This window comes from Phaseolus vulgaris, chromosome 9, assembly GCF_051622355.1.
Source record: "Phaseolus vulgaris cultivar YP4 chromosome 9, ASM5162235v1, whole genome shotgun sequence".
Taxonomy (NCBI): Eukaryota; Viridiplantae; Streptophyta; class Magnoliopsida; order Fabales; family Fabaceae; genus Phaseolus; species Phaseolus vulgaris.
Genome location: NC_143506.1, coordinates 16,989,403 through 17,013,338, shown reverse-complemented (window position 1 = coordinate 17,013,338; position 23,936 = coordinate 16,989,403). Strand labels below are relative to the sequence as shown.

The 23,936-nt window shown below is 33.8% G+C and overlaps 4 protein-coding genes across 8 annotated transcripts; 2 read left to right on the top strand and 2 right to left on the bottom strand.

Moving 5' to 3' along the window:
- Positions 1 to 2,567: 2,567 nt before the first annotated feature.
- Positions 2,568 to 4,991, bottom strand: LOC137820034 (tail fiber). The gene is made up of 3 exons (XM_068623808.2): positions 4,858 to 4,991; positions 3,897 to 4,128; positions 2,568 to 3,204 (listed from the first exon to the last, which is right to left on the bottom strand). The coding sequence occupies exons 1-3, from the start codon at positions 4,956 to 4,958 to the stop codon at positions 2,908 to 2,910; spliced, it is 630 nt and encodes a 209-aa protein (XP_068479909.1). The 5' UTR covers positions 4,959 to 4,991; the 3' UTR covers positions 2,568 to 2,907.
- A 190-nt stretch (positions 4,992 to 5,181) lies between these two features.
- Positions 5,182 to 8,706, top strand: OCP3 (overexpressor of cationic peroxidase 3). Its single transcript, XM_068623807.2, has 4 exons — positions 5,182 to 5,668; positions 5,803 to 6,186; positions 7,292 to 7,600; positions 8,326 to 8,706. The coding sequence occupies exons 1-4, from the start codon at positions 5,489 to 5,491 to the stop codon at positions 8,464 to 8,466; spliced, it is 1,014 nt and encodes a 337-aa protein (XP_068479908.1). The 5' UTR covers positions 5,182 to 5,488; the 3' UTR covers positions 8,467 to 8,706.
- A 2,776-nt stretch (positions 8,707 to 11,482) lies between these two features.
- On the top strand, positions 11,483 to 17,816 carry CESA1 (cellulose synthase 1). The gene is made up of 14 exons (XM_068623806.1): positions 11,483 to 11,949; positions 12,122 to 12,317; positions 12,409 to 12,587; positions 12,916 to 13,033; positions 13,120 to 13,309; positions 13,692 to 13,958; positions 14,062 to 14,407; positions 14,584 to 14,721; positions 14,804 to 14,929; positions 15,374 to 15,586; positions 15,702 to 15,966; positions 16,147 to 16,343; positions 16,463 to 16,813; positions 16,930 to 17,816. Exons 1-14 carry the CDS (start codon positions 11,866 to 11,868, stop codon positions 17,512 to 17,514), a joined length of 3,255 nt encoding a protein of 1,084 aa, XP_068479907.1. The 5' UTR covers positions 11,483 to 11,865; the 3' UTR covers positions 17,515 to 17,816.
- A 1,630-nt stretch (positions 17,817 to 19,446) lies between these two features.
- LOC137820747 (adenine nucleotide transporter BT1, chloroplastic/mitochondrial) lies at positions 19,447 to 23,231 on the bottom strand. Of its 5 annotated transcripts, none has more exons than XR_016515512.1 (4): positions 22,333 to 23,231; positions 21,581 to 21,705; positions 20,248 to 20,409; positions 19,447 to 20,133 (listed from the first exon to the last, which is right to left on the bottom strand). XR_016515512.1 is itself a non-coding variant. In XM_090295158.1 (4 exons), exons 2-4 carry the CDS (start codon positions 21,584 to 21,586, stop codon positions 19,660 to 19,662), a joined length of 642 nt encoding a protein of 213 aa, XP_090151284.1. In that variant the 5' UTR covers positions 21,587 to 21,705; positions 22,333 to 23,173; the 3' UTR covers positions 19,447 to 19,659. The 5 variants fall into 5 exon arrangements, 3 of the variants coding, with proteins under 3 accessions (XP_090151284.1, XP_090151283.1, XP_068481084.1); XR_016515513.1 differs by having other exon boundaries at positions 21,581 to 21,699; positions 22,333 to 23,089; XM_090295158.1 differs by having other exon boundaries at positions 22,333 to 23,173.
- Between the last annotated feature and the right edge of the window lie 705 nt (positions 23,232 to 23,936).

Below are 23,936 nucleotides of genomic sequence, written 5' to 3'. Positions count from 1 at the left end.
CAAGTAAAACAACAAGAGAGAAAGACAAAAAAAAGTATTAATGAAAAAAATATTTAGATAATAGATACTGTTGTTTAATCAACAATATCAAAGACAAACTCAAGAATATATGTAGACAATTACTTCCTCCACCCCCACAAAACTTGAACACGCGCCTGATTTTTATATGAAATGACAAAGATTTCCTTGAACAAAAGAGAGTAAAAATCCATATATATTATGGATTTATTTTTTTAATATATATTGGATTTTTATTTCTGAAATATTTTTTTTTAATTTTTGAGATTTATTTTCTAAAATATATTTCTAAATTTTGTTTTCTGAAATTTCTTTTTCCTACTGTATTTTTTTATTCCAGAATTGTTTTTCAGAATAGAATTTTCATTTTCCAATTCTATTCTTCTTTACTTTTCAGAATACAAAAATCTATTCTGAATTTACTTTTTTGAAATGTATTTTTTATTCTGAAATGGAGGGCAATTTTGACAATTTCAAGATGGATGGGTGTAGGTCACAATTTATAAGTTGCATAAAGAATTTGTCATATATATATATATATTTTAGCCCGCCATTCTGAGAATTAAATAGGGTTGATTAAGTTCAGGATTAATATGTCACTTCTCAATTTGGTCATCCAAAAACTTATTTGACATAAATAACCTTTTAGATGTCAAGATCCATAAACAAACTTAAATGAGTTCTAAATCTTGATATCGACACCATTTACAACACACCATTTTGAACATAAAAATTTAAAACTCATAACTCACTTCTAAAAATATTATCCAAAAACTTTAATAAAACATGAAAATCACCGTCTAGATATCTAAATTTAAAGTTTATAACCACTGGATTTCTACATCCGTTAGCTTGCAAATATGAAACTAAGAAGAATGTTGAATTTTAAATTTTATATTAGGTGATTATCTTAAATGATAAACAACAGCCATTAAATAGAAGTAAACTTCTTAGTGAGAATTAACATAATAAAAATTACGTAGCACACTGATATTTAACTTTCATGTGCATAAAAAATTAAAATATATAAACCCTATTTAATTATTTTCGGATGTCTGTGTGATACACATACACATCACAAATCAAGTTCACTATTCCACTTACTGGCATTTACAGCAGCTCTTACCGTCACTCTAGCAAGAGAATAATAAAGATAACAAGATTCGTCCAAATTTAATTTTATAGTTAGAAGTGTCAAATAGTGAAAATGAGTGAAGTGAATAATATAAAAAGAAAAATACCTGAAAATTTAGATTAAAATAATATTAAATTTTTGTATATATTAATACTCATCAGTTTTACATATTTCAAGTTAAATTCCGACTTTTTTTTATGTATCCACTAGAAAATGTTGATAGCTGTTTGCTATTAAATTACAACAGTTGTTGTATTATTTATTAAAAACTAGTACTCCTTCCGTTTTTTTTATAAGAAATAACTAATTTGTATTATTATTTAGCTAATTTGTGAATTTTTTCAATTATTATTATTATTAGTTGCTGAGGAAATATTCTCAAAAAAGGTGGAGGAATTGTTAAACTCCAACAACCTCAAGTTTCTCTTTCCTTGAACTTAATGTGGTATTCCACAATACACTGAATACAAAAACTACTACATAATTAGTTGCCTGTTGCTGATATGTTTATGCATCTATTTTATCGTTTAATCATAAAACAACAAAAATATGTACTGGAAACAGGAGGATGCCAAGTTGATGCTTGTCCTGGAGAATATTCAGTACTATTTGTTATGATATTTGCACACATACACACACAAAAGGAAGCAATCCATGTGCCTTAGAAAATATCATCATCCTCTGTATGTTTTTTATATTCTTTTTCTTTTCAATTATTTACCCAAATTCATTAAATTTAAGGCCATCATTGTCTTCTTGTTTTTGTTTGTTCAGCTACTTTTCATTTTTATTTTCTAGCAGGTGATTTTTATAATTCTATTTGTGATTCCTTTTGCTTCTGTGCTAGAGTATCTGTAGATGAGATATTTATTATATTATATCTGCTATCGAAGATTAAATGCAATCTTCAAGCTGCAGTTCACATTTGGCTTTGATTTCTATTGAGAAGTATACTTAATTTAGAGATAACCCTCGAGTGTAGGGCATGACTTTCTTCTAAACTTGGATTTAAATTACTGATTGTATTTGTTTTTCACTTGGACAATCTGATATTTCTTGGAAAAATTTTAAATACCATAAAACTTCTGTATGTCATAACTCGTGATCCTCATCAAATAAAAAACAAAAACATTTGTGTTTTACTATGTGAGATTATATAAGTAAATTTTATGTAGCTATACGTTTTCCATGGGAACAAACCCGAAATATTTGGTGGGGTGGCTTCAAAGTTACCAAATTGTAATTCGTTCCTTTTATGTGCTTCCACTTTAGTTATTTTGGTTGTTCATGTTCACGCCTCTGGTTTGCAAAAATATATCACTTCACTTTCATATACAAACAGAAACACATGAAATGGAATTACCAAAATGCTGCAAGGAATTGAAATTTATGGCATCACGAGATCAAACAAATCTTTGGAAGAATTCTGTATCTCTTTTTCAAAAACTACAACTACAATTCTCTCAAGACATTTCTTCCTATATCCACTCGTACAACAAACTATTCGCAGAAAAGACACTAAAAAATCACATCATTAGTTATTTATTCAAATAAAACAAACACTTGAATCAGTTGACTGATATCTATATTTATGAATAAGTTGCTAAGCCTCTTTCCCATCTACGGATCAACAAGCTCAATCAATTAAAAGGGTTATAGCAAAAAGAGTAATGATTCTGGAAAAACTGAACTAAAAGTTCCAAAATGAATTTGGTGGAAAGCGTACGATTTTAACTTGTCAACATGAGAATCGCCTATTTCAGCTTAGACTTGGATGATCTCTGAAGCGGTTTCGCAGACGACCTGACAGGGGCTGACCTAACAGCCTTCTTCACATCATACTTAACGGACGAGAAAGCACATAACAAAGCAATCACCATTGTTGGGTAGACGTACACAGCTTTTGAAGGATCAGAATTTACTGGTTTTCCTAAAATCCCTTCTTTGACCAATCCCCAAATTATAAGAAGGTTACCAAACATGCTCATTCTTCCAGGTTTCAAAAGACCCACAAGTGCTCCTGCCACTAAGAAATAGCTTCCCGCAAGAACCTGGAAAACAATTGATGTATATTTAGATGAAAAGTATCAACAGAAGCATAGAAACAGAAACCTAATGGAAATGGAATTGGGATACAAATCAAATAATTAAAAAATCCACACAGCATATGAAGGTATATCAAATTGCAAATAGACAAGAGTAACAAGGATCGATTATGGAGCACATTTAATGTGACTTTTAGGACCTAAAAGTATCAAAACAAACATAAAAACAGAAACCCAATGGAAAATGGACCCATGTACTACAATGAAATCAATTGATAAATCCACAAGGCAGATGAAGATATAACAATTTGCTAATAGACAAGAATAGCAAGAACAATGACGGCACACAATTTACATGACTTTTAGTAATAATGCCTCTTTAATTTATCAACAAAGTGTTCTCTTTAGCCAGAGTTTTTTTCATCTTCCTTGGATGGTAACTAAAACTTGAAATCTAATAATCAACTTTTATTTAGTGTTCAACTTAGCAAAGACATCTGTATTTCAATAGTAAATATTAACAAAGCCCACCAAAAATCCTTGACAAGAGTAACTCTCAAATTAGAAAAGATGGTCACAACTGGCAAGAACAAACAACTCCAGAAAATGAGAAAGTAGATTTAATTTAACTTTTAAGCCAAAACAAGATACCTCAACAACCAAAAGACAAAAGGTGTAGGGTGATTAAATTGTCTAACCTCCAAGCGTTGAAGATCAGTTACTGCAGAAGCTTCCTTCACACTGGTCAAATTATACAAGTCCAACAAACTGTCCCAACTTGGAACAGTCATGTTGTGGATGAGGCCGTTCACTGCAGCCCCTGGGTACAGAAGGCCCTTCACCACAACAGCAGGAAAGATTTCACTTGCAATTAACTGCGACGATGTGACATGCAAAGGGTTTGTACACATGCCAGATCTGCAACTCACCCTGTAAAAGGATAAATTTCAAACAAGCTCAGTGCCACAATTGTTTTTTACTAGTTTTTATATAAGAACTTCTAGAGCAAAAGAAAAGAAGAAAAATTGAAATTAGCTTCTTAATAGATTAAAATCAGTTTATGCATTTGTAGAAACTTTCTCATATAGTCACTAAATTCTAATTTTTAGCTTGTTTACAATCTAATCTTAGCTTCGCCTACCAAATTCAATTATCCACGTATTTACGAGTGTAAAGTTACTCCATCAACCAATTAGAAATCATTCACTATATCCCGATTAAAGTAAATTACACGATGATATTCGATCAGAGGATAGTGTAATAAAAACATTTTAGTACTAGTACATGCTAATTAAGCTATTTAACTGCCATATAACAACATAAATAACAAGGTTATTAGATCACAGAATAAACTAAGTAAAAATTTGGTGGCATGTGTGAAGATAACCAAAGTCAACCATCAAGCGATTAATGATTTTAGAGTTGATATTAACCTTTTAAGCACAAAGGCGGTTAGCATAAAGGGAAGAATCAATCAAATATCGATTTCTGTCTAATCGAACACAAACATTTTCCTTTTCTCTGTCTTTCCTAATCCCTCTTTCTAGTTTTTTTTTCTTGCGACGACCGTGGACAGAATTCAAGAGTTGGATGAAGATGATTTTGACAGTAAAGACAAAAATTGGGCATAACTTGGGAAGGAGTGGAGGTGGGGAGTACCTGAAAAGAGGGATCTGAAAGATGATGAGAAGGAACAAGATGCGAGCTGCTATTGTGGAAATGTTGTCGGTCCATTTCGACGATGCCGAGGGAGTTGCCATGGAGAGGGAGGATCTGAAGCTTCTAGACTTTGCGGAACCTCTTCCCCGTGGCAGCTATTAGCAACAGGGTATTCCTCTGTAATTTCCCCTCCTTTATGTGTTCTACTTCATTTTTTTTTCTTTTTTTTACGAAAATAAAATTATCAATTCCATTATTTATATCATTCAATCTGATTTACAACATTCCCACCTTTTTTATAATAATGATATTAGAATAATAATAATCACATAAGAGATAAGAATGAACTATACATCACTGGTCAAAATTTACTTATTAACATAAATTATAAAATGAAAATATATTATATTAGTATAATAATTCCAACATCATAAATTTAATGAAAAAAATATTTTGACTTGTTTTTTAAAAATATATCAAATTTGAAAATATCTAAAATAATGAGTAATAAATTAAAAAAATTATCGTTGGATAAAAAAATATTGAAAAAAGAAGATATATTCCAAAATAAAACTTGTAAAAAAATATGAAAGCCCTGGGAGGCAGTGGATAAACCCGGAAGAAGAGAAGGATGAGTGCGGCGTTTCAGTGTTTATGGGGTGCTCCGACTGAACCTTTCCTCGTACCTGTCCAATCCCTCACTCTTCCTTTCCATCGAAAACCATTTTTCTGCTCTGTTCCTCATTACTCTCCCGCTCGTAACCTCTCTTCTGTAATCGTTGCCGCTTCTTCCAAAAAGAAAAAAAACAAGGTCGTTTCAGCATCACAATATCTTTTCTGCTTCTGTATATTTCTCGTTTTTTTTTTTAATTCTCGATTCTAGCTTTTAGGTTTCTCTGTGCTCAGATTCACTGTCACTTAATTTTATCGCTTTATCTTTTGAAGAAAAAACTGTCTCGTCATCATGTCACTGAGGGCGGCGAGGAGGATATGGACGCGTTTGAGCTTCTCTTCAAGCAACTCGAACAAGATCTCAAACGCGGTGATTTGTCAGATGATGATGGCGAAGGTGGGATAACTGAAGAAGAGATGGCATTGCTTGAACGTGAGTTGGACAATGCCTTGGGGGACTTTGATTCAGAATTGTTGAACTCGGATGTAATCGACATTGAACTTGGTAGTGATCCAGAGAATGATGGTAATGGTGATGGTGGTGAGGGTGAGGGTGAGGGTGAGGGTGAAGATGGAGATGAAAAGCAACTGAACCTTAAGAATTGGCAGATGAAGAAATTGGCTAGAGCTTTGAAAGCCGGCCGCCGCAAAACAAGTGTAAGTGTTTGTTCACTATTTTAAGAAATTACCTTGTTCCAATTTCATTTTTAAGTGCTTAATTAGCTGACTATTAACCGATAAGGATGTGTTCTGGGGACCATAACTAAGGGTATATGGGATTGTTTTGGTTACCTTTGGCTGAGGTTAAGTGTTCTGATTTGTTCCCTACTTGAAGTGCTTCTATGATTTTTCATATGTGTTTAATAAATCACGATCAGTTTGGGAAAATGTCAATTATTTTATAAGCCTTTTATCCCAACATGGTCGCTAATAAGGTGCATCTGATTTTAGAGTCTCTTTTTAGTAGTCGGGGAAGGTAGAACTTAGAAGCTAACTATTGACTGATAAAGACGGGCCATGTCTGGTTGCTTGCTCCTTGAATGACCTGGATTATTCATTAAATGCACTTCATTCTAGTTACTGCTGAGGATATTAATTTAATTTGCAAACCCCTTAACTTCAGCCTGAAATTTTATTTTGCATTTTCATTGAAATATTCAGATTAAAATGGTGGGTTGAATTTTGCTAGAAAGGGAGCAAATTTGAAGGTAGTATATGTGTGTGTCCAAATGGTTAAGTTGTTGTGAAAATAGGAGAAAATCAGTAATCATAGGTGTGTCATGGACACTGTATTTAAGGATTATTTTGCCTTGGATAAATTTAATAATGCGAAAATGCCTTATGTTTTAATGGTGTTTTCTGGGAAATATCTTGGTTCACATGAAAAGTATTTCGTTAACCCAGTTTTCAAGGGGGAGGAGAAAGAAGAAAAAAGAAAAAAAAAATCATTTTCAGAACGCCCTCAAAACTTGTTGGGAAGACAAGTGAATAGGATTAATGGATCGGCCAAGACAGGATTAGACTAGATCAGTAAAATAAGGTTAGAGTATATTTGGTACAACCAAGTCAAAAGCTTACTCCTCCAAAGTTCTAGATACGATAATCTTTTCTTTGTTTTCTCGAGATCTTAAGGGTTAAGCGTACATGAGTGAATTCATTTTATTGTCATGCATACTTAACATGAAAGACACTGTTGCCGGAACCGTCCCTTATATCAATTTCAGGATTCCATCCCTCAAATTCACTTTTTGAATTACTGCAGATAAAAAATCTTGCTGCCGATCTTTGTCTTGATAGGGCCCTTGTTCTTCAATTACTTCGTGAACCTCCTCCAGATCTCTTAATGATGAGTCTAACTATACCTGATGAACCCACTACAACAGTAGTATCACTTGAAACTAAGCCCAGCGAGATTTTGCTTCAAGAAATAAGTATTGATCAAACTGAATCTGAACCCAAGGCTAATGTACCTATTCACACCTTGCAACGTAATTGGGATGCTCAAAAGCGATTGAAAAAGGCCCATGTTGACACTCTGGAGAGAGTTTATAGGAGATCAAAACGACCTACTGTAAGTAACTTTTATCATGCTTCTATATTATAAGTTTTGTGATATATGATGATCCATAACTACTTTTTTTCTGAGCTATTTTACTTCACTTTTCTCTTTTACTAGCAGTTATTCCCCTTGATTACAAAGTCTTAAGGGTGAAACTTCGAATAATACATGTTTACTAGTATATTGAGGTTTTATACAAAACAGTTAGATTGTATAAATTCAGTACCTTTGTGCTTTATGATTCTGTGTCATATTTTTTGTTTGAAAATCTCTGTGACATGTACTGCAACTACTAAAATGACAGTCAATAAATGACTCTAATTATCGGAGCTCAAGGTAAATGTTCCATTCATGTGAATATCTGAGAGATATAAACTTCATTCCTTCTCACACACACTGAAAGTCATTAAACACTACATATGCACAATTTCACTTGTTGTTACCTTTATTGGCACCAAATAAAGTAAAAAAAGGGGGCTGATGAAAAGAAAGAAAAGTCTTCCTAATCAAACTACTTTGTTTTCTAATTTTCATACTACGTACAAATATGATCTGCTGTCATTTGGTTTTGCATTAAAGTTTAACATAAAGGTGAATCTATTCTGACTAGAGGATAACATTAAAAACACCTAAACAATACACATAATTTTTTCATTATTGTAATCATTTCATAGTTTTCCTCAACGCATTTTGTTATATTTGATACCCTTATCTGTATGTCTTGAATCACAATGCAGGATGCAATGATCAGCAGCATTGTACATGTAACAAACATTCCTCGAAAAAGAGTTGTTAAGTGGTTTGAAGACAAGCGTGTTGAAGAGGGAGTTCCAGATCACCGTCTTCCTTACCAGCGCTCTGTTCCTGAAACTGCTTGAAGATTTTTGTCTTTGATTCTGTTTTTATGTTGCAAGATGTGTGACAAATCTTACAATTGTACAGAATATATATATTAGGTTTCACCAACTCTGGCAATGTTTTGGGATTTAGCCATGCGAGGATCAGGAATTAGAAATAGGACGAAAGTGACTGTTATAATACTGGCTATCGAGAATGGCGCTTCATTCCCACGTTGTCGTCCATTGCTTCCAATGTCAAATACTCAAAAGTTCAGAGAAGGGTTTCTCTGGTTCTGTTTTCTAATAGTCCTTTGAGAAAGATAATATAATTTCGGTAAATTACACAAACCTGAGGTAATCGAATTATGTCGAAATCCCAGTTTTTTTTTCTTACAATTTTACAGAGGTTACTTATTTGTATTAAAAGTATTACCTTTCTAATTTTTTTATATTTTACATGTAATCCTTAAATTTTAAAGACATCATAAATGAAGTTTTTAAATATGTTATAGGTGCAATTTCTTTTGAGGAAGAATTTTTAGAGAGTAATTTACTTTGATATGAAATGTTTTATAATAAAATATGTTGTGTTAGATGAATATTTTTTTTTAAAAGTTAAAGTAATTTTGATTATTTAAAATTAAAATATTTTAAATTTTACCTAAAAATTAAATATTTTAACTTTTTATAATTTTTATATCTTTAGTTTGACCTTATATGGGATATTGTCGGTTTGGTTTTTAGTATCAATGTCGTTTATCTCCAATGTTAATTCTTTTAAGTTAGTGTTATTCTTAGTTAGAAATTTTTTATATTAACAATGTTTTTTAACTATGTCAAATATATATATATATATTTTTAGATAACATTAAAAGGTTATTTTTAATCGATCTCATTCGAATTTTTTACCTACATTGATAAAAATGTAAATTAAAATTATTTTTCAACTAAAACATTATCAATGAGAGTTTTCTAGTCCAATAATTGTAGGAATGCAGTTAGGATTTGTTACCTACCAATAATTGTAGGAATATACCAGTTAGGATTTGTTACCTAGGCCAGTAAATTTATTTTTCTTTATTTTTTGGCTGATGTAAGTAAGAGTATGCAAGTAAGAGTTTTTTTTAGTCAATATGAAACTTTCCATAAATATTGACCAAATTATTTCAGTTAAAATATATAATAATAATTATTTTTCAATGTTTACATGATTTTTTTTTAATATTTTTACGTTGGAAAGTAATTAAAACACTGGATCCAAACCATTTAAATTAAATGTATTTAATTGTTTTTTTAAATTGTCAAAAATTCCATTTAGACACAATGTAGGTTTTGCATTAATTAACTTAAGGAAGTTTCACAATAGCTTTCACGTTTTCCAAGTCTAAGGGAGATTCTTTAATTTCTTCTTCAACTCAAAAATAAATTATTTACAAAACATATCAAAATAATTTATTTATTTCAATTTATATATAAATTCTTTTAAAAAAATTAATAGTTAAATTTTTAGATAATTATAATTCAAAAGCATGAAATATTTGTTGAATTAAAAACATGATTATCAATTACACATGTACTCTTTATAAGAAGACATTGTGATGATTAAAAAAATAAAATATATAAGTGTAATTTGAAAAATAAAAAAAGTCTAAAAAATAAATTTCTCATTGGATATATATAATCAAAGATCGTTTGAATCCTGAGGTTGTATCTAAAGTTTTATATTTATATTTTATTAAAAAACACTTTTTAACTTAATTCCTTTATTTTTTTTTTACTATATAAGGTCCTAAACATAATTGGATCGAGATAATAAATGAATATTTCAAGGCATAAATAAATATTTATTTATTAGAAGAAATTATTGATAACAATTATTAATCACAACTACTTTTTACTCATGTGATTTATAGTATTATTATAATCCTACATATGCTTCCAATGGACATATTTTTAAGGGTTTAAGTTCTTTGAATTAGTGTAAAGTGCAATTGCCAATAGAAATCCGAAAACAATGTTTTACCTAATGTTATGTAGAAACTCTAAAATTTTCAAGCAGCACTCGTTCAACACTCTAAAAATATGTATTTTTTTTTTAATTTTTTTTTTCAAACTTAAAATAAAACTGGTTTCAAATGGTTCGCAATTGGCTTTGTTAATAGCATTTTCTGACCACAACATGAATGGAACTATACACAAAAATATCAGTATTCGAAGTACACATTATGTGAAAATTTACTGTATACAAATATTTACTATTTATGCAAGTAACTTTTATTATTTAATTATGTTCCGATCTCAAGTCGGTTAATCGCTTTGGAGATTGGTGCTCCGTCACGGTCTTATCCTTAAAAGGCACTTCACTGGATTGAGGGGCTAAGGAGCCTCTTAAACCCCACGATGGATGCCAATGTTTCGACCTCAAGTCGGTTGGACAGCATCGCTAGATTCAATCACCGCATCCGAAGTATTATCTGGAGGTCGATGCTCTGTCATAGCTTTGTCTTTAAAAAGTGTTTCGGTGGGTTGAGAGAGGAGAAAGTATATAAACTGCCATTGACCTTGACTCTTGAGCAACGTGAGACTATATTGACGTACGAAACAAATTACATAAAAATGAAAATAATTTGGAGGTACCAGATTTTATTTATAAATATAAAAAAAAATAGGATATCAAATTTATAAAATATACTATTGTTTTAAAAAATATTTTTATTAATATATATATATATATTAGTAAATTAAGTTCTTTCGTATACTACTAAGCTCCGTCGTTAATAAAAATCGTAGAGATAAACATATATAATTTAATAAATTTATATATGAGAAAAGCGAATTGAAAATATAATTTCACTAGACACATTCTATTCTGTCGGTAGCTGATAATATTATTACAAGAAATTGAAAACAAAATAATGAGTGTTAGTTGTAACGGTCCAGTTATTATACATGTAACAGGGCATATCAGTAATTTGGTGGATGATGGAGGACATTTGTGAATGGCGTGGCACCGACAGCCGGTGAGAGGAAAACCGGAAGCACCCGGTAATAACTCGGACAGCCTGGTGCCACTTCAAGAAATATTCCACATGCCCAACTCCTCATCACTTCTTGTCTCTTTCCAGCGTTTAACACGTGTCTGCATGTGATTGGGTCTTTGAGAAGAAGCTAATGTTACGACTAAGCCGAAGCTCATAAGCCAGAGCTTAAGCGGCTTGGGAAGGCACCGGGAAAGGGTTCATCCGGTAGAGTAATAACCATAAAACAGAGAGTGAGAGCGTGTTGGAAGCTTAGCTAGCTGTAGTCTGCAAGTGAAGAGAGAGAGTGACAGAGATGGCGTATTGAATGGGCGAAGATTATCACGCTTTGCTTTTGCCTCCAAATTGATCTCTCTCTGCTCTGTCACGATCTTCGATCTGAAGCGCTTTCTCTGTGAAGATGGAAGCGAGTGCGGGAATGGTCGCAGGCTCGCACAAACGGAACGAGCTCGTTCGGATTCGCCACGATTCTTCTGACAGCGGGGTTAGTTAACTCCCACACTCTCGCTAACAATGTTGTTCTCGTTTTATGCTTCTGCATCAGATCTGATTTTCATTTGGAGTTCTTTGCCGTTCCTTAGTTCGATCTTCGAGTTTTATTTAATTAATTAAGAAATTGAATAATTCTCACTCAGTGTAACCCTCGTAATCTGCAGTCTAAACCCCTGAAGAGCTTGAATGGGCAAATCTGTCAAATATGCGGTGATACTGTTGGATTGACTGCGACTGGTGATGTGTTTGTTGCTTGCAACGAGTGCGCCTTTCCTGTGTGTCGTCCTTGTTATGAATACGAGCGAAAGGATGGGAACCAGTCTTGTCCACAGTGCAAGACTAGATACAAGAGGCACAGAGGTTTGTGAGCTTTTGTTTTGTTTTTTGTTTTTCGGTGACAGTGTTGTTGTGATTGAGTTCTGATTTGAATGAGTGATTGTGGAAATATCAGGTAGTCCTCGAGTAGAGGGAGATGAAGATGAAGAGGACTCTGATGACATAGAGAATGAGTTCAATTATGCCCCGGGAAAAGCCAAGGCCAGGCGGCAGTGGGAGGAAGATGCTGACCTTTCATCGTCTTCTAGACGTGAGTCTCAACAGCCAATTCCCCTCCTCACCAATGGTCAAACGGTAATAATACATTCCACTATTTTGTGGTTTCTATATGCCGATTGTACTTTAGATTTTGTCTGCATATTTATATTTTAGCTGGGTGCAACTGTGTGAGAAGTGAGAGAGATGCAGAAAAAGAAGGGTGGTAAGCAGAGATAGGATTTAGTGCTACGTTTTTTTAGCATTGTTGCCTGAACTTTGATCTCTCTTTTACTTGCTATAGTTACTTTTTCAAGTCTGTTGAATTGTCTGGTAATGCATTTGTTTTTATTTCTTCTGTTTTATTGATGGTCGGCGGAAGAGTAATGTAATCTTCTGATCACATTTTTTAACTTAATATGGTCAGATTTCCGGTGAGATTCCATGTGCCACACCCGATACTCAATCTGTGCGAACTACTTCAGGTCCTTTGGGCCCATCTGAAAAGGTTCACTCACTCCCCTATATTGATCCAAGGCAACCAGGTATAGAGTTAAAGAACCAATGCTACAATGCGATACTTAATGGTTACTATGAAATTTATATTCACCAACTCTTGTTATTACCACAGTTCCTGTAAGAATTGTGGACCCGTCAAAGGACTTAAATTCTTATGGTCTGGGAAATGTTGACTGGAAAGAAAGGGTTGAAGGTTGGAAGCTCAAGCAGGAGAAAAATATGGTTCAAATGACTGGTAGATATGCGGAAGGGAAAGGAGGAGATGTTGAAGGGACTGGTTCTAATGGAGAAGAACTCCAAATGTAAACAACTCGAACCATTTTCGTTGATGTTTAATGATTATAGATCATAACTTGGAAAGTATTGCAGAAATCTTTGCTAATGTAGGTTAGACACTTATTAATATTTCTTTGAATAACATTCAAGATCATTAAAAGGTGATTCACATTCTCTTCCTTAGGAAGATTGCATTTAGTTCCAGTCAGTATATAATAGATTAATAGTTTATTTGTGGTTGTGTCACAACATTTTGATTTTTTTAAAGTGTGTGTATGCTTGGGGCAAGATGGTTATAGATCTAGATTTTAAGTTCATGATTTGTGGGCAGAACATACAAGCTTTCAATATTTATGCAGTTTGGTTTCATTTCTTCTATTTTAAGTTAAATTTATTTTCTCCTGACAGGGTTGACGATGCTCGACAACCCATGAGTCGTGTGGTGCCAATTTCTTCATCTCAGCTGACACCTTATCGTGTTGTTATAGTACTCCGGTTGATTATTCTTGGCTTCTTCTTACAATATCGTGTAACACACCCTGTGAAAGATGCATACCCACTGTGGTTGACATCAGTTATTTGTGAGATTTGGTTTGCCTTATCCTGGATACTGGATCAGTTTCCAAAATGGTCTCCAATTAATCGTGAGACTTATCTTGAACGGCTTGCTTTAAGGTCAGGATGGCTCATTTTATTTGTCTTTTGTTGGTCTTTTTGCGTCTTGGTTTAACAATCATGTGGCTTTCTCTGTCACTAATCTTAGCATGCATTCTTTTAGATATGATCGTGAAGGAGAACCATCACAGCTAGATCCTGTTGATGTGTTTGTGAGTACAGTGGACCCCCTCAAAGAGCCACCTCTGGTAACTGCAAACACAGTGTTGTCTATACTTTCTGTTGATTACCCTGTGGACAAAGTTTCCTGCTACGTATCAGATGATGGTTCAGCTATGTTGACATTTGAAGCACTGTCAGAAACAGCTGAGTTTGCAAAGAAATGGGTGCCCTTCTGCAAAAAGCACAATATTGAACCAAGAGCCCCAGAGTTTTATTTTGCCCAGAAGATTGATTACTTGAAGGACAAGATTCAACCCTCATTTGTAAAGGAGCGACGAGCAATGAAGGTTGTTCTTTGAGTCAATTTTTTTCTGCTTCAAGTTAAATATTTATATCTAGACATTTTCATTGCACCAGCAAAGCACGTGGTTCTATAACTTGAGCATATACTCCCCTCCACCCGAGGCCTACGTTATGGTTCATGCGTTTTAGAAATTAAATATAAATATTTTTTTCTTATCAGAGAGAATATGAAGAATTCAAAGTACGGATCAATGCCCTTGTAGCCAAAGCTCAGAAGACGCCAGAGGAAGGTTGGACAATGCAGGATGGAACTCCTTGGCCTGGAAATAATCCCAGGGATCATCCTGGAATGATTCAGGTATTACCATTTTCTGCAAAGTGCATGTATAATCTTTTTTGCAGCTTTTATATTATCAAGCTGTAATATTTGTTATCTGCAGGTGTTTTTAGGTCATAGTGGAGGGCTGGATACAGATGGAAATGAGCTTCCTAGACTTGTTTATGTTTCTCGTGAGAAGCGACCAGGCTTCCAACATCACAAGAAGGCTGGAGCTATGAATGCATTGGTTTGTCATACTGAAGCTTCTTATTTTATGTTCTACGGATTTGCTGATTACTTTTATTAATGGCTTTCATCGACATCTTGTTTCACTCATTGAAGTTTATGGTTTTTATGTAAAGCAGTGAGTTTTACTTGTATGCTTGTGCCAGAACTAATATATGTTGAAAATAACCTACAAACTGTTGCTGTGATTCAACATGGCACAATGATACACTAACAACTGTGTGATAAGTTTTCTAATCTGCTTTAGGATGTGAACAATGTCGGTAGTTGATCATGTGGATTTTGTATGAGTTAATACAGGAAATTATTACTATTATTCCTTCTGCAAACCAGTTATACGTTTGATTTACTGTGTAATGCTTGGGTTGGTATGATATGGCTGAGGTTTTTATTTACTAGAAAAAATACGTTGAGCATATCTAACCTTGGTTTACATTGTGTGTAGATTCGCGTTTCTGCTGTCTTGACCAATGGTGCATATCTTCTGAATGTGGATTGTGATCATTATTTCAATAATAGCAAAGCTCTTAAAGAAGCCATGTGTTTCATGATGGATCCTGTTATTGGAAAGAAGACATGCTATGTGCAATTTCCTCAGAGGTTTGATGGCATTGATTTGCATGATCGATATGCCAATCGCAATATTGTGTTCTTTGATGTAAGTCTCACTTTAATTTGTGTAATTTTATTAGGTTTCAACAACGAAAATATTTTCTGCCTGCATTGCTGTCTAATGCCTTGGCTAAATTTCATTTCATTTTTGTACCTTTCAGATCAACATGAAAGGTCAGGATGGTGTTCAGGGTCCAGTCTATGTGGGAACTGGTTGTTGTTTCAACAGGCAGGCTTTGTATGGTTATGATCCTGTTCTGACCGAGGAAGATTTGGAACCTAACATTATTGTAAAGAGTTGTTGGGGTTCTAGAAAGAAGGGAAGGGGTGGGAATAAGAAGTACATTGACAAGAAGAGGGCGATGAACAGAACTGAATCTACAGTTCCCATATTTAATATGGAAGACATAGAGGAGGGTGTTGAAGGTATGCTACTATGGAAAAACTCTCTTGTTTATGCATGTTGATTTCATGTACTTTTATTGTCACCTGTATCCTATCGATTTTTATTGGTAATTTTCTCTAATTTGCTGTAGTTGCTCAATTATCTGAAAACAAGATAACAAATATCTTATCATTGGTAATATGTAATGTGTCCTTTTTCAGGTTATGACGATGAAAGGTCACTGCTTATGTCTCAAAAGAGCTTGGAGAAGCGTTTTGGTCAATCTCCGGTTTTTATTGCTGCCACTTTCATGGAGCAGGGTGGCATTCCACCTTCAACAAACCCTGCAACTCTTCTTAAGGAAGCAATCCACGTTATCAGCTGTGGTTATGAAGACAAGACTGAATGGGGCAAAGAGGTGAGCACGTCAATTTAGCATTGTGCTCTTAATTCCTGTCCTCTTGTATAGAGAAATGAGATGAAACATTAATGAGTAACTTGTTTAGATATTAATTAAACATTTTCTGGCTTCACCAGATTGGATGGATCTATGGTTCGGTGACAGAAGATATCTTGACTGGGTTTAAGATGCATGCTCGTGGTTGGATTTCCATCTATTGCATGCCACCTCGCCCAGCATTTAAGGGTTCTGCTCCTATCAATCTTTCAGATCGTCTCAATCAGGTGCTTCGGTGGGCATTGGGTTCAATTGAGATTTTCCTAAGCAGGCATTGTCCCTTGTGGTATGGCTACAATGGAAGGTTGAGGCCTCTGATGAGACTCGCTTATATTAACACCATTGTCTACCCCTTTACCTCACTCCCATTGATTGCTTACTGTACGCTTCCTGCGTTTTGTCTCCTCACAAATAAATTTATTATTCCTGAGGTAAACGATTTCTCTCATTTTTTGCTGATAAATTTATAATTCCTAATGGGATCTAATTGTGAATGTGAACCATATAAATTTTGGAAGTCCAATAACAATTGATTAATCTTTTGCAGATAAGCAACTTTGCCAGCATGTGGTTCATTCTTCTCTTCGTTTCCATTTTTACTACTTCAATTCTTGAGCTTAGGTGGAGTGGGGTCAGCATAGAAGACTGGTGGAGAAATGAACAATTCTGGGTTATCGGTGGGACATCTGCACATCTCTTTGCTGTGTTTCAGGGGCTTCTAAAAGTGCTTGCTGGGATAGATACAAATTTTACTGTTACATCAAAAGCAACGGATGAGGATGGGGACTTTGCCGAGCTTTATGTGTTTAAATGGACATCACTTCTCATCCCTCCTACAACGGTGCTTATTGTGAATTTGGTAGGGATTGTGGCTGGTGTGTCCTATGCCATAAACAGTGGTTACCAGTCTTGGGGTCCACTATTTGGCAAGCTGTTCTTTGCTATATGGGTCATTGCCCATCTTTACCCATTCTTGAAGGGTCTCTTGGGCAGGCAAAATCGTACCCCAACCATTGTTATTGTCTGGTCGGTTCTTCTTGCTTCAATATTCTCCTTGCTGTGGGTGAGGATTGATCCCTTCACCTCTGACTCCAACAGATTAACCAATGGTCAATGTGGCATCAACTGTTAGTTCTCTTACAAAGATTCATTTTGTGTTGGTATTCCCCTTTGGCTGGAGACACTCAAGGTTGCTGTCCGTGTATATAGCAAGAATTTTCAGCCTATCAAAGTTGTTTGGAGAATTGAACCCCTGAAATTGATGGGAATGTACCCTCTCTGTAGCATTCGTATTTCTATTGTTTATTTATCTACATGTTCCTTACAAGAATAGTAATGTTGAGGTGTGTGCATTATATTTTTTTTTTCCCACAAAATATAAATTGTTTATCGAATATTTATTGAAAGCGAACAAGGCGCTGTGTTTTTTGTTCATATACATGTCCTCTTATTTGTTGATTGTTCTCTATCTCCAAAAGCAGTACGAAGATATATGCAAACACATGGAAACCTCAGTTATTGTTTATATTCATTGTCTTCGGGATTGTAGTTAAAAGAATCAATGAATAAATGTTTATTGAAACTTACGATAGACATAATTAAGTATTATACTTTAATAAAAAAAATGCTTTAATTTTATAATCATAAATCCTCTATTCACTATTGCTTGCTGAAATTATTAAGAATAATAGATGTTGTCATGAATAGTGGGGTCGATTGTTAGAACCTGTGGCAATGAGAGGAAACAGTATAACAACCAGTTTGGAAAGTCAAGGTATATTGGCCGCTTTAAAATGTTTACTTTATGCCTTTGTTCTAAGGCTTTTAGCCTAACAAAAACCATTACCTTAGTTAGACTCGTTACGGTTAAAAATTGCTCGGGAAATCACGAGTTTTAAGAATGAGTGACTAAAGATGTAAACTAGTGAGTTTTCCTACTCCAAAGGAAGGACGGCACACTTTATATCTCGAGGGTTCATCGAGTAGTTGATGAAGATCACGAGCCAGAAGAATTATATAATGAGTATAAAAATGAATTAGAGAATTAAATCAGTATTACTTGTCAAATTAATTTGTAAACCTAGACTGAAATATTTTAATTTTTTTAAAATAAATAAAAGATGTAATTAATTATTGAATACTTTAATTAGTTAATATTTAACTATATTTGTGTAAAACATTAGATTTTTTAATACAGCAATATTTTTCTAAGAAAATAGTTTATGTGTATTTTTTTATTAGTAGATTAGTCTGAAAAAATTTAGATACTATTATGATAAAGTTGAAAAATAATTTCAACTTTTTTTAATACAAACAAAATTAATTAAATTATAAATTTGTTAAACAAATCAAACTCAAACTTAATGTTTTTTAAGAGATAAAACTCATGTTTTGAATTAAACTCGGTTAAATAAATGAGTGAAGTTTAAATCAAGTTATTTTACAATTCATGTCCAAGTTTCAAGAATTTAACTCAACTCGATGGGTTTCTAGCCTATTGATGACTACCAGTTCTAAAAATGCCTCAGGAGAATTTCATTGCCAGTATAATTTTATATTCTCAAGAATCATATTATTTGGAAAATATATTCAGAAATGATAAGCATTTATTTTGGTATTTAACAACTTTAGAAAAATTCATTTTAAAATTGAAAATTAAAATAAAATAAAAAAAGAAAGATGGAAGAATCATAGTTATTATATAGACACAGATATGTTAGCGAGAATTTAGCGAATAAAGGGAATCGCTTGCCGCAATCACAATTGGTCTAGGACTGCATAACGCGATTTTACTATTATTGGTTAACACTGTTCATGTTTAGACTACCTATTGCTTGCAGCTGGGAACTTTCCTATGCAACAAAGTAAATACATAAATTTGCACGAGTCAATTTTGTTTGACATTTAACTGCCAAAACTGAAATTGTCTTAGAATTCAGAGATTCTCGGAAATGGGAAGAAGAAAACATGCTGCATCAGAAGATGTCGCAGCTACGAAACATAGACCAGAAAAATAAAATGCTGCATATGCTAAAACAATTGATTTGATTAGAAGATGAACGCATTTAAATAGGTCAATAATCAGTTATTTGTAAAATTTCCAAGAATACACTACAACAGTTGTTTTTTATTTGACCATGAAGATGACAATAAAATGGGGAAAAAGTAAAAGGACAAAACCAATATTCCATTCTCAATTGCTTAAGTAAGCATGAACAGAGCAAAGCAGTTCCGGTTCTTGACCTCGATGGAAACAAAGTACTTAATTTGACAAATCCTAATCCTCCTCGTCGTTCTCTAGAAATACCCTCTTGCATGCTTCGTAGCACATGAAAGAGATTCCAGCGGCTGGTATCAACTTCATGCAACTAGGTACCAACCCTCTGTATAAACCTTGCATCCCTTCTTGTTCTAGTATGCATGCAAGGGCATGAAACACATCCTTGTAAACCTGCCTTCCACTGATGGTACCAAGCTGCATTTGCTTGCGAGCTACCTCCAATGGAAAAGTTGAACTACTTGAAATAGCACCAGCTACCGAACCGATCAAAAGGGTTTCAATATTCCCCACCTTCTCTTGTTTAAAAAATTTCTTGTATGCTTTCTTTAAAGTGTCATAGGCATAGTAATTGGCTGCAGCATAGGGGACAACTCCGATGAGACTGGCTGCAAGCCCACTGTAAAGTTCTGCAGGACCCTCTTCTCGAATTATTTTCACGAATGCATGAAGCAGACCATCATAAACATCTCTCTGCAAAATCATTAATCAAATTTTACTTTTTCTTTCATTTTCTCATAGGATGCTGAGATTCTAAAACACGTACATGGGAAAGCAAACATTTTTGTATCTTTTTTATGTACATACCTGGACAGTTAGTCGAGTCTTGACTAATTCAAGAGGATATGTACATATAGTTGAAGTCACTCCAGCACAGGCACCTGCAATCAATGATGCAGGAATTGGGAATTTCGACTTCTCCCCAGGCTTTGGGGATAGGTTCTTGTTCACTGTATCGAAAGTAAATAGCTGCAGCAATGGGTGAAAATATATTGAGATACATAAAAAACTATCATTTAGATTTGATAACTGATAGATTTTTAATGCTTTTGACATCTAGCAGTAAGATTTTTCCAACAGAAGATTAACAAGCAAAACAGGATTTATTTTTCTGTGCAAAATCAGATAGTATCATTGTCAGGTTCTTGTGCATGCAAAATCGAATCAGAGAAGGAAAGGTGAAGCAAATAAATGTTAAGTTTCTATGGTTTGGGAATTTTAAAATGTGATTTCAAGCCACTGTCGGATACTCCTTCAGTGCCAAAATGGATTTTGCACGAGTGTGGATTAGAAAATATTCCATGAAGAAACTAGTAACTTTAACTAAAAACCATGGTCATCAAAAGCCAAACTAATTGGCATCAATAGAACTGTTAAACATACAGATTCATGTGAATAAACGAAGAGGTAGAGACCTCATAGAAATCATTATGAGTGTGTTCGGACCGTTATGAAATGAAATCAATCTCATTTTCAAATGAAGTCCAAACATAAGATTGAATTTCTAGTAAATTAAAATCCCATATCTTTTATAAGGGTTTGGGAACAGAATTTGATTTCTAAATCAAATCAAAATCATACCATATTTTCAAATTCAGAAACAAGATGTATGGGAGTCAAAGTCCTTTGATTACAAGGGTTTGCCTGACTTCCAAAAGAATTGAATTCACAAGTTCACACGCTGAAATTTGCCAAAACTAAACTAAAGCATACTTGCACATTGAATTACCTGATGGGTCATTTAGCAACATAAATTGAGGCAAATTAAGTCACAGAACTGTTAGGGATTAAAAGGGTAAGGCAAATGTAAAAAATGCATTCGAATAAAACTTAAAAGTATTTGAATTCTGAGAGCAATAAACCACACTATTTTTCATGAAGATCACTCCAGAGAAAGAAACATGACCAAATGGTAGATTAAAACATCTAAAGAGAACTTGTCTCCAAAGTTCACAAGGGTGTATTCACCAGTGATTTAATTTATAGTAAATTGTAATCTTAACTCACCTAAAATTCAAGGTAAAACCATACTAGTTCACTTTACAGACATTGTCACTTTAGAGTAGCATTTTCAGTAAAGACTACATAAACAAATTATGTACAAGCAAAAATATTGGAGCGAACAGTTGAAGGCATATACTGTCATGAAAAGAAATGGTTGCACATAGTTTCAATGGGTAGATCTCTCGATGAAAACATTAAAAGGTGGTCTAGCACACGAGCCTCGTAAGAGGAGTGGTTCTTCTGCGAAAAAACCAACTGCACCTGAATTAGAAAACATCGCAGTTTACAACAGAAAAACAAAAGGACTTGAGGGATAAAGTGACATAAACGACCTATTAACATGTGTTTTATACTTATATTTCTGTTCAATCATGACCTTTACAATTGTATATCATAGCTAATCAGCAAATACCTAATAATCCCCGCACTCAATTTCTCTCTCAATATAAAAGTGATGCATTAAATTGATATTTGGGGCACGTGAAAGGGTTCATTGAGCTAGAAAATGAAACCTTTTTGGGCCATAAAAGGGTTTAAAACACTTAATTCGTTAATTCCTGGGAACTCCTTCTGAAACAACAACAAAGCTGTTTCTGTCCATGTCCTTAAAATAAACTTCAACACTCCTTACAGCAGCCGAAAATCCGATCCATGGTATAAACAAATGCACAAACCAAGAAAAAAGTAATTAAAATAAACAAAAACCCACTCTTGGTATCAAAACCAATGATCAAACAGCTGATAGACTAATTACAAGTGCAGGACATTTATATAAAATGACATCAATTGAGTAATCCAAGAGACCAAGAGAGAAAAAAAAACAAGCAAAGCATCAAACATCATGCATGATAAATGATACAAGATGCTGGAGAAGCATGTATACATTACCTCAATGGCCTTGCTAGGCGCAACCCGAATGACATTAACAAAATTACCCCTAAACAAGCCCTTCCAGCCATCAGTTTTCACGATATTGTGGAACACCTCAGTGGTGGAATGGTTACTACTCCCCACCATCATAAGAGTTCTTATAGTCTCCAAAGGCGCCACAGCAGTCCGAGACACAGCCCCAGCTATTGCCCCACTAAACAACCTTCTCAAAGCAGGGTTTTTTATCTTAAGCCGTAGTGAAACACCACCCTTTCTCTTCTTGCCATCGACCCTTTCTTCAACAACCTCATCTTTTCCCTGGTACTTGATGAACAGTTCATTGAAGGGGAACTTCGTGCCACCACTGTCGCGCGAATCAGAAGGGTCGCTCGGTTGCACGCCAACCCCCATTCCCATCTGACCAACACTGGCAAACAAGCCTCCGAACTGGTAGCACCTATCTTCGGATTGGAACCCCAGGCAGCTGACAGAGAAAAACCCATTACTTTTCTCTTCAACCAGTTGCATTCTCCTCCCACCCATCAGCCACAAAAACGGCCTGTGACTTGTGATAGGTTATAAAGATTTCTTTTTTCTTTCTGGTAGGGCTCAATGATGACTGTCCCTGGCTTCAGGGAGATGGTGAAATTGTCATTCTAAGGCAGAATCGATAGAAGAAGGTTGTGATGAAAAGTGGGAAAATGAATGAAGATGTTATTGTGTAGCGTGCCTCTTCTTCTCTACTTGGAACTCAATATCACACAATTTTAAATTTGTGTTTGTTTTTTGTTTTGTTGAATGCACTTGTTGTCCCTTGATGGGTTCAGAAGTTAGGTACTTGCTCTTGTTTAGTTGCGTTGTCGTGCCACACAATCATAAACATCGGTTTTGTACATACACAACTAACATAGTAACATACGCCATAGAAGAAAAAGAAAACATAGTAATATACGAATACATTGATGATTTTCTAATACGATAACTTTTAGTTAAAAGAAATAATAATAAATGTTTTTAATATTTTATTTTTCTAATATAGTCTTCTATTTTCTAATGAGAGTTCAATGGTATAGAATGGAATGTGTTGTAAAATGTTATTAATATTTTATTTTAAATAATAAAAATAGGATATATTGACAGAAATGTATTAGGAGAATATAAAAGAAATGTTGATAATATTCTTACTAAATTAATAATGAAAAATGCTTATAAAATCATAAAATATTTGTTGCCGTGACTCCTCGTGTCAATTTCTCAAAAGAGAATGTATTTTGACGTCGTTTGACTTGTTTTCTCCTATTATTGGACACTTTTTTATACTAATTAATTCTTTTTTATAAATTGCATTTTTAAAAAGAAAATATTACTTAATTTTTCTTATATATCTACGTTATTGTAGTATTATTTTAAAGTTTGCTAAAAAAAAAATTATTGACATTCTTATTGTTCGTATTAATTAATAAAAATGAAGTCTCTCATGTCTCACAATGGCTTTTTTTAAAAGTGCTTCTGCTATTATTGTCTAAGCATAATCCATTATTTTTTAATTTCTTTCAGAGAATTAATACAATTTTTTTAAGATGTTGTGTGCTGTATCCCTTATCTTCTTGGAACATGAGGAG

Coding starts and splice junctions, on each gene's coding strand:
- LOC137820034 (XM_068623808.2), bottom strand. CDS start 4,958: ATGGCAACTCCCTCGGCATCGTCGAAATGGACCGACAACATTTCCACA. Junction 4,129..4,857: donor TTTCAGATCCCTCTTTTCAG/GTACTCCCCACC, acceptor ATCCTTTTACAG/GGTGAGTTGCAGATCTGGCA. Junction 3,205..3,896: donor CTGATCTTCAACGCTTGGAG/GTTAGACAATTT, acceptor ATTGTTTTCCAG/GTTCTTGCGGGAAGCTATTT.
- OCP3 (XM_068623807.2), top strand. CDS start 5,489: ATGAGTGCGGCGTTTCAGTGTTTATGGGGTGCTCCGACTGAACCTTTC. Junction 6,187..7,291: donor CCGGCCGCCGCAAAACAAGT/GTAAGTGTTTGT, acceptor GAATTACTGCAG/ATAAAAAATCTTGCTGCCGA. Junction 7,601..8,325: donor GGAGATCAAAACGACCTACT/GTAAGTAACTTT, acceptor ATCACAATGCAG/GATGCAATGATCAGCAGCAT.
- CESA1 (XM_068623806.1), top strand. CDS start 11,866: ATGGAAGCGAGTGCGGGAATGGTCGCAGGCTCGCACAAACGGAACGAG. Junction 12,318..12,408: donor TAGATACAAGAGGCACAGAG/GTTTGTGAGCTT, acceptor TGGAAATATCAG/GTAGTCCTCGAGTAGAGGGA. Junction 15,967..16,146: donor CATAGAGGAGGGTGTTGAAG/GTATGCTACTAT, acceptor GTCCTTTTTCAG/GTTATGACGATGAAAGGTCA.
- LOC137820747 (XM_068624983.2), bottom strand. CDS start 22,857: ATGGGTGGGAGGAGAATGCAACTGGTTGAAGAGAAAAGTAATGGGTTT. Junction 20,410..22,332: donor CGCCTAGCAAGGCCATTGAG/GTAATGTATACA, acceptor CCATTGCTGCAG/CTATTTACTTTCGATACAGT. Junction 20,134..20,247: donor AGACTCGACTAACTGTCCAG/GTATGTACATAA, acceptor ATGATTTTGCAG/AGAGATGTTTATGATGGTCT.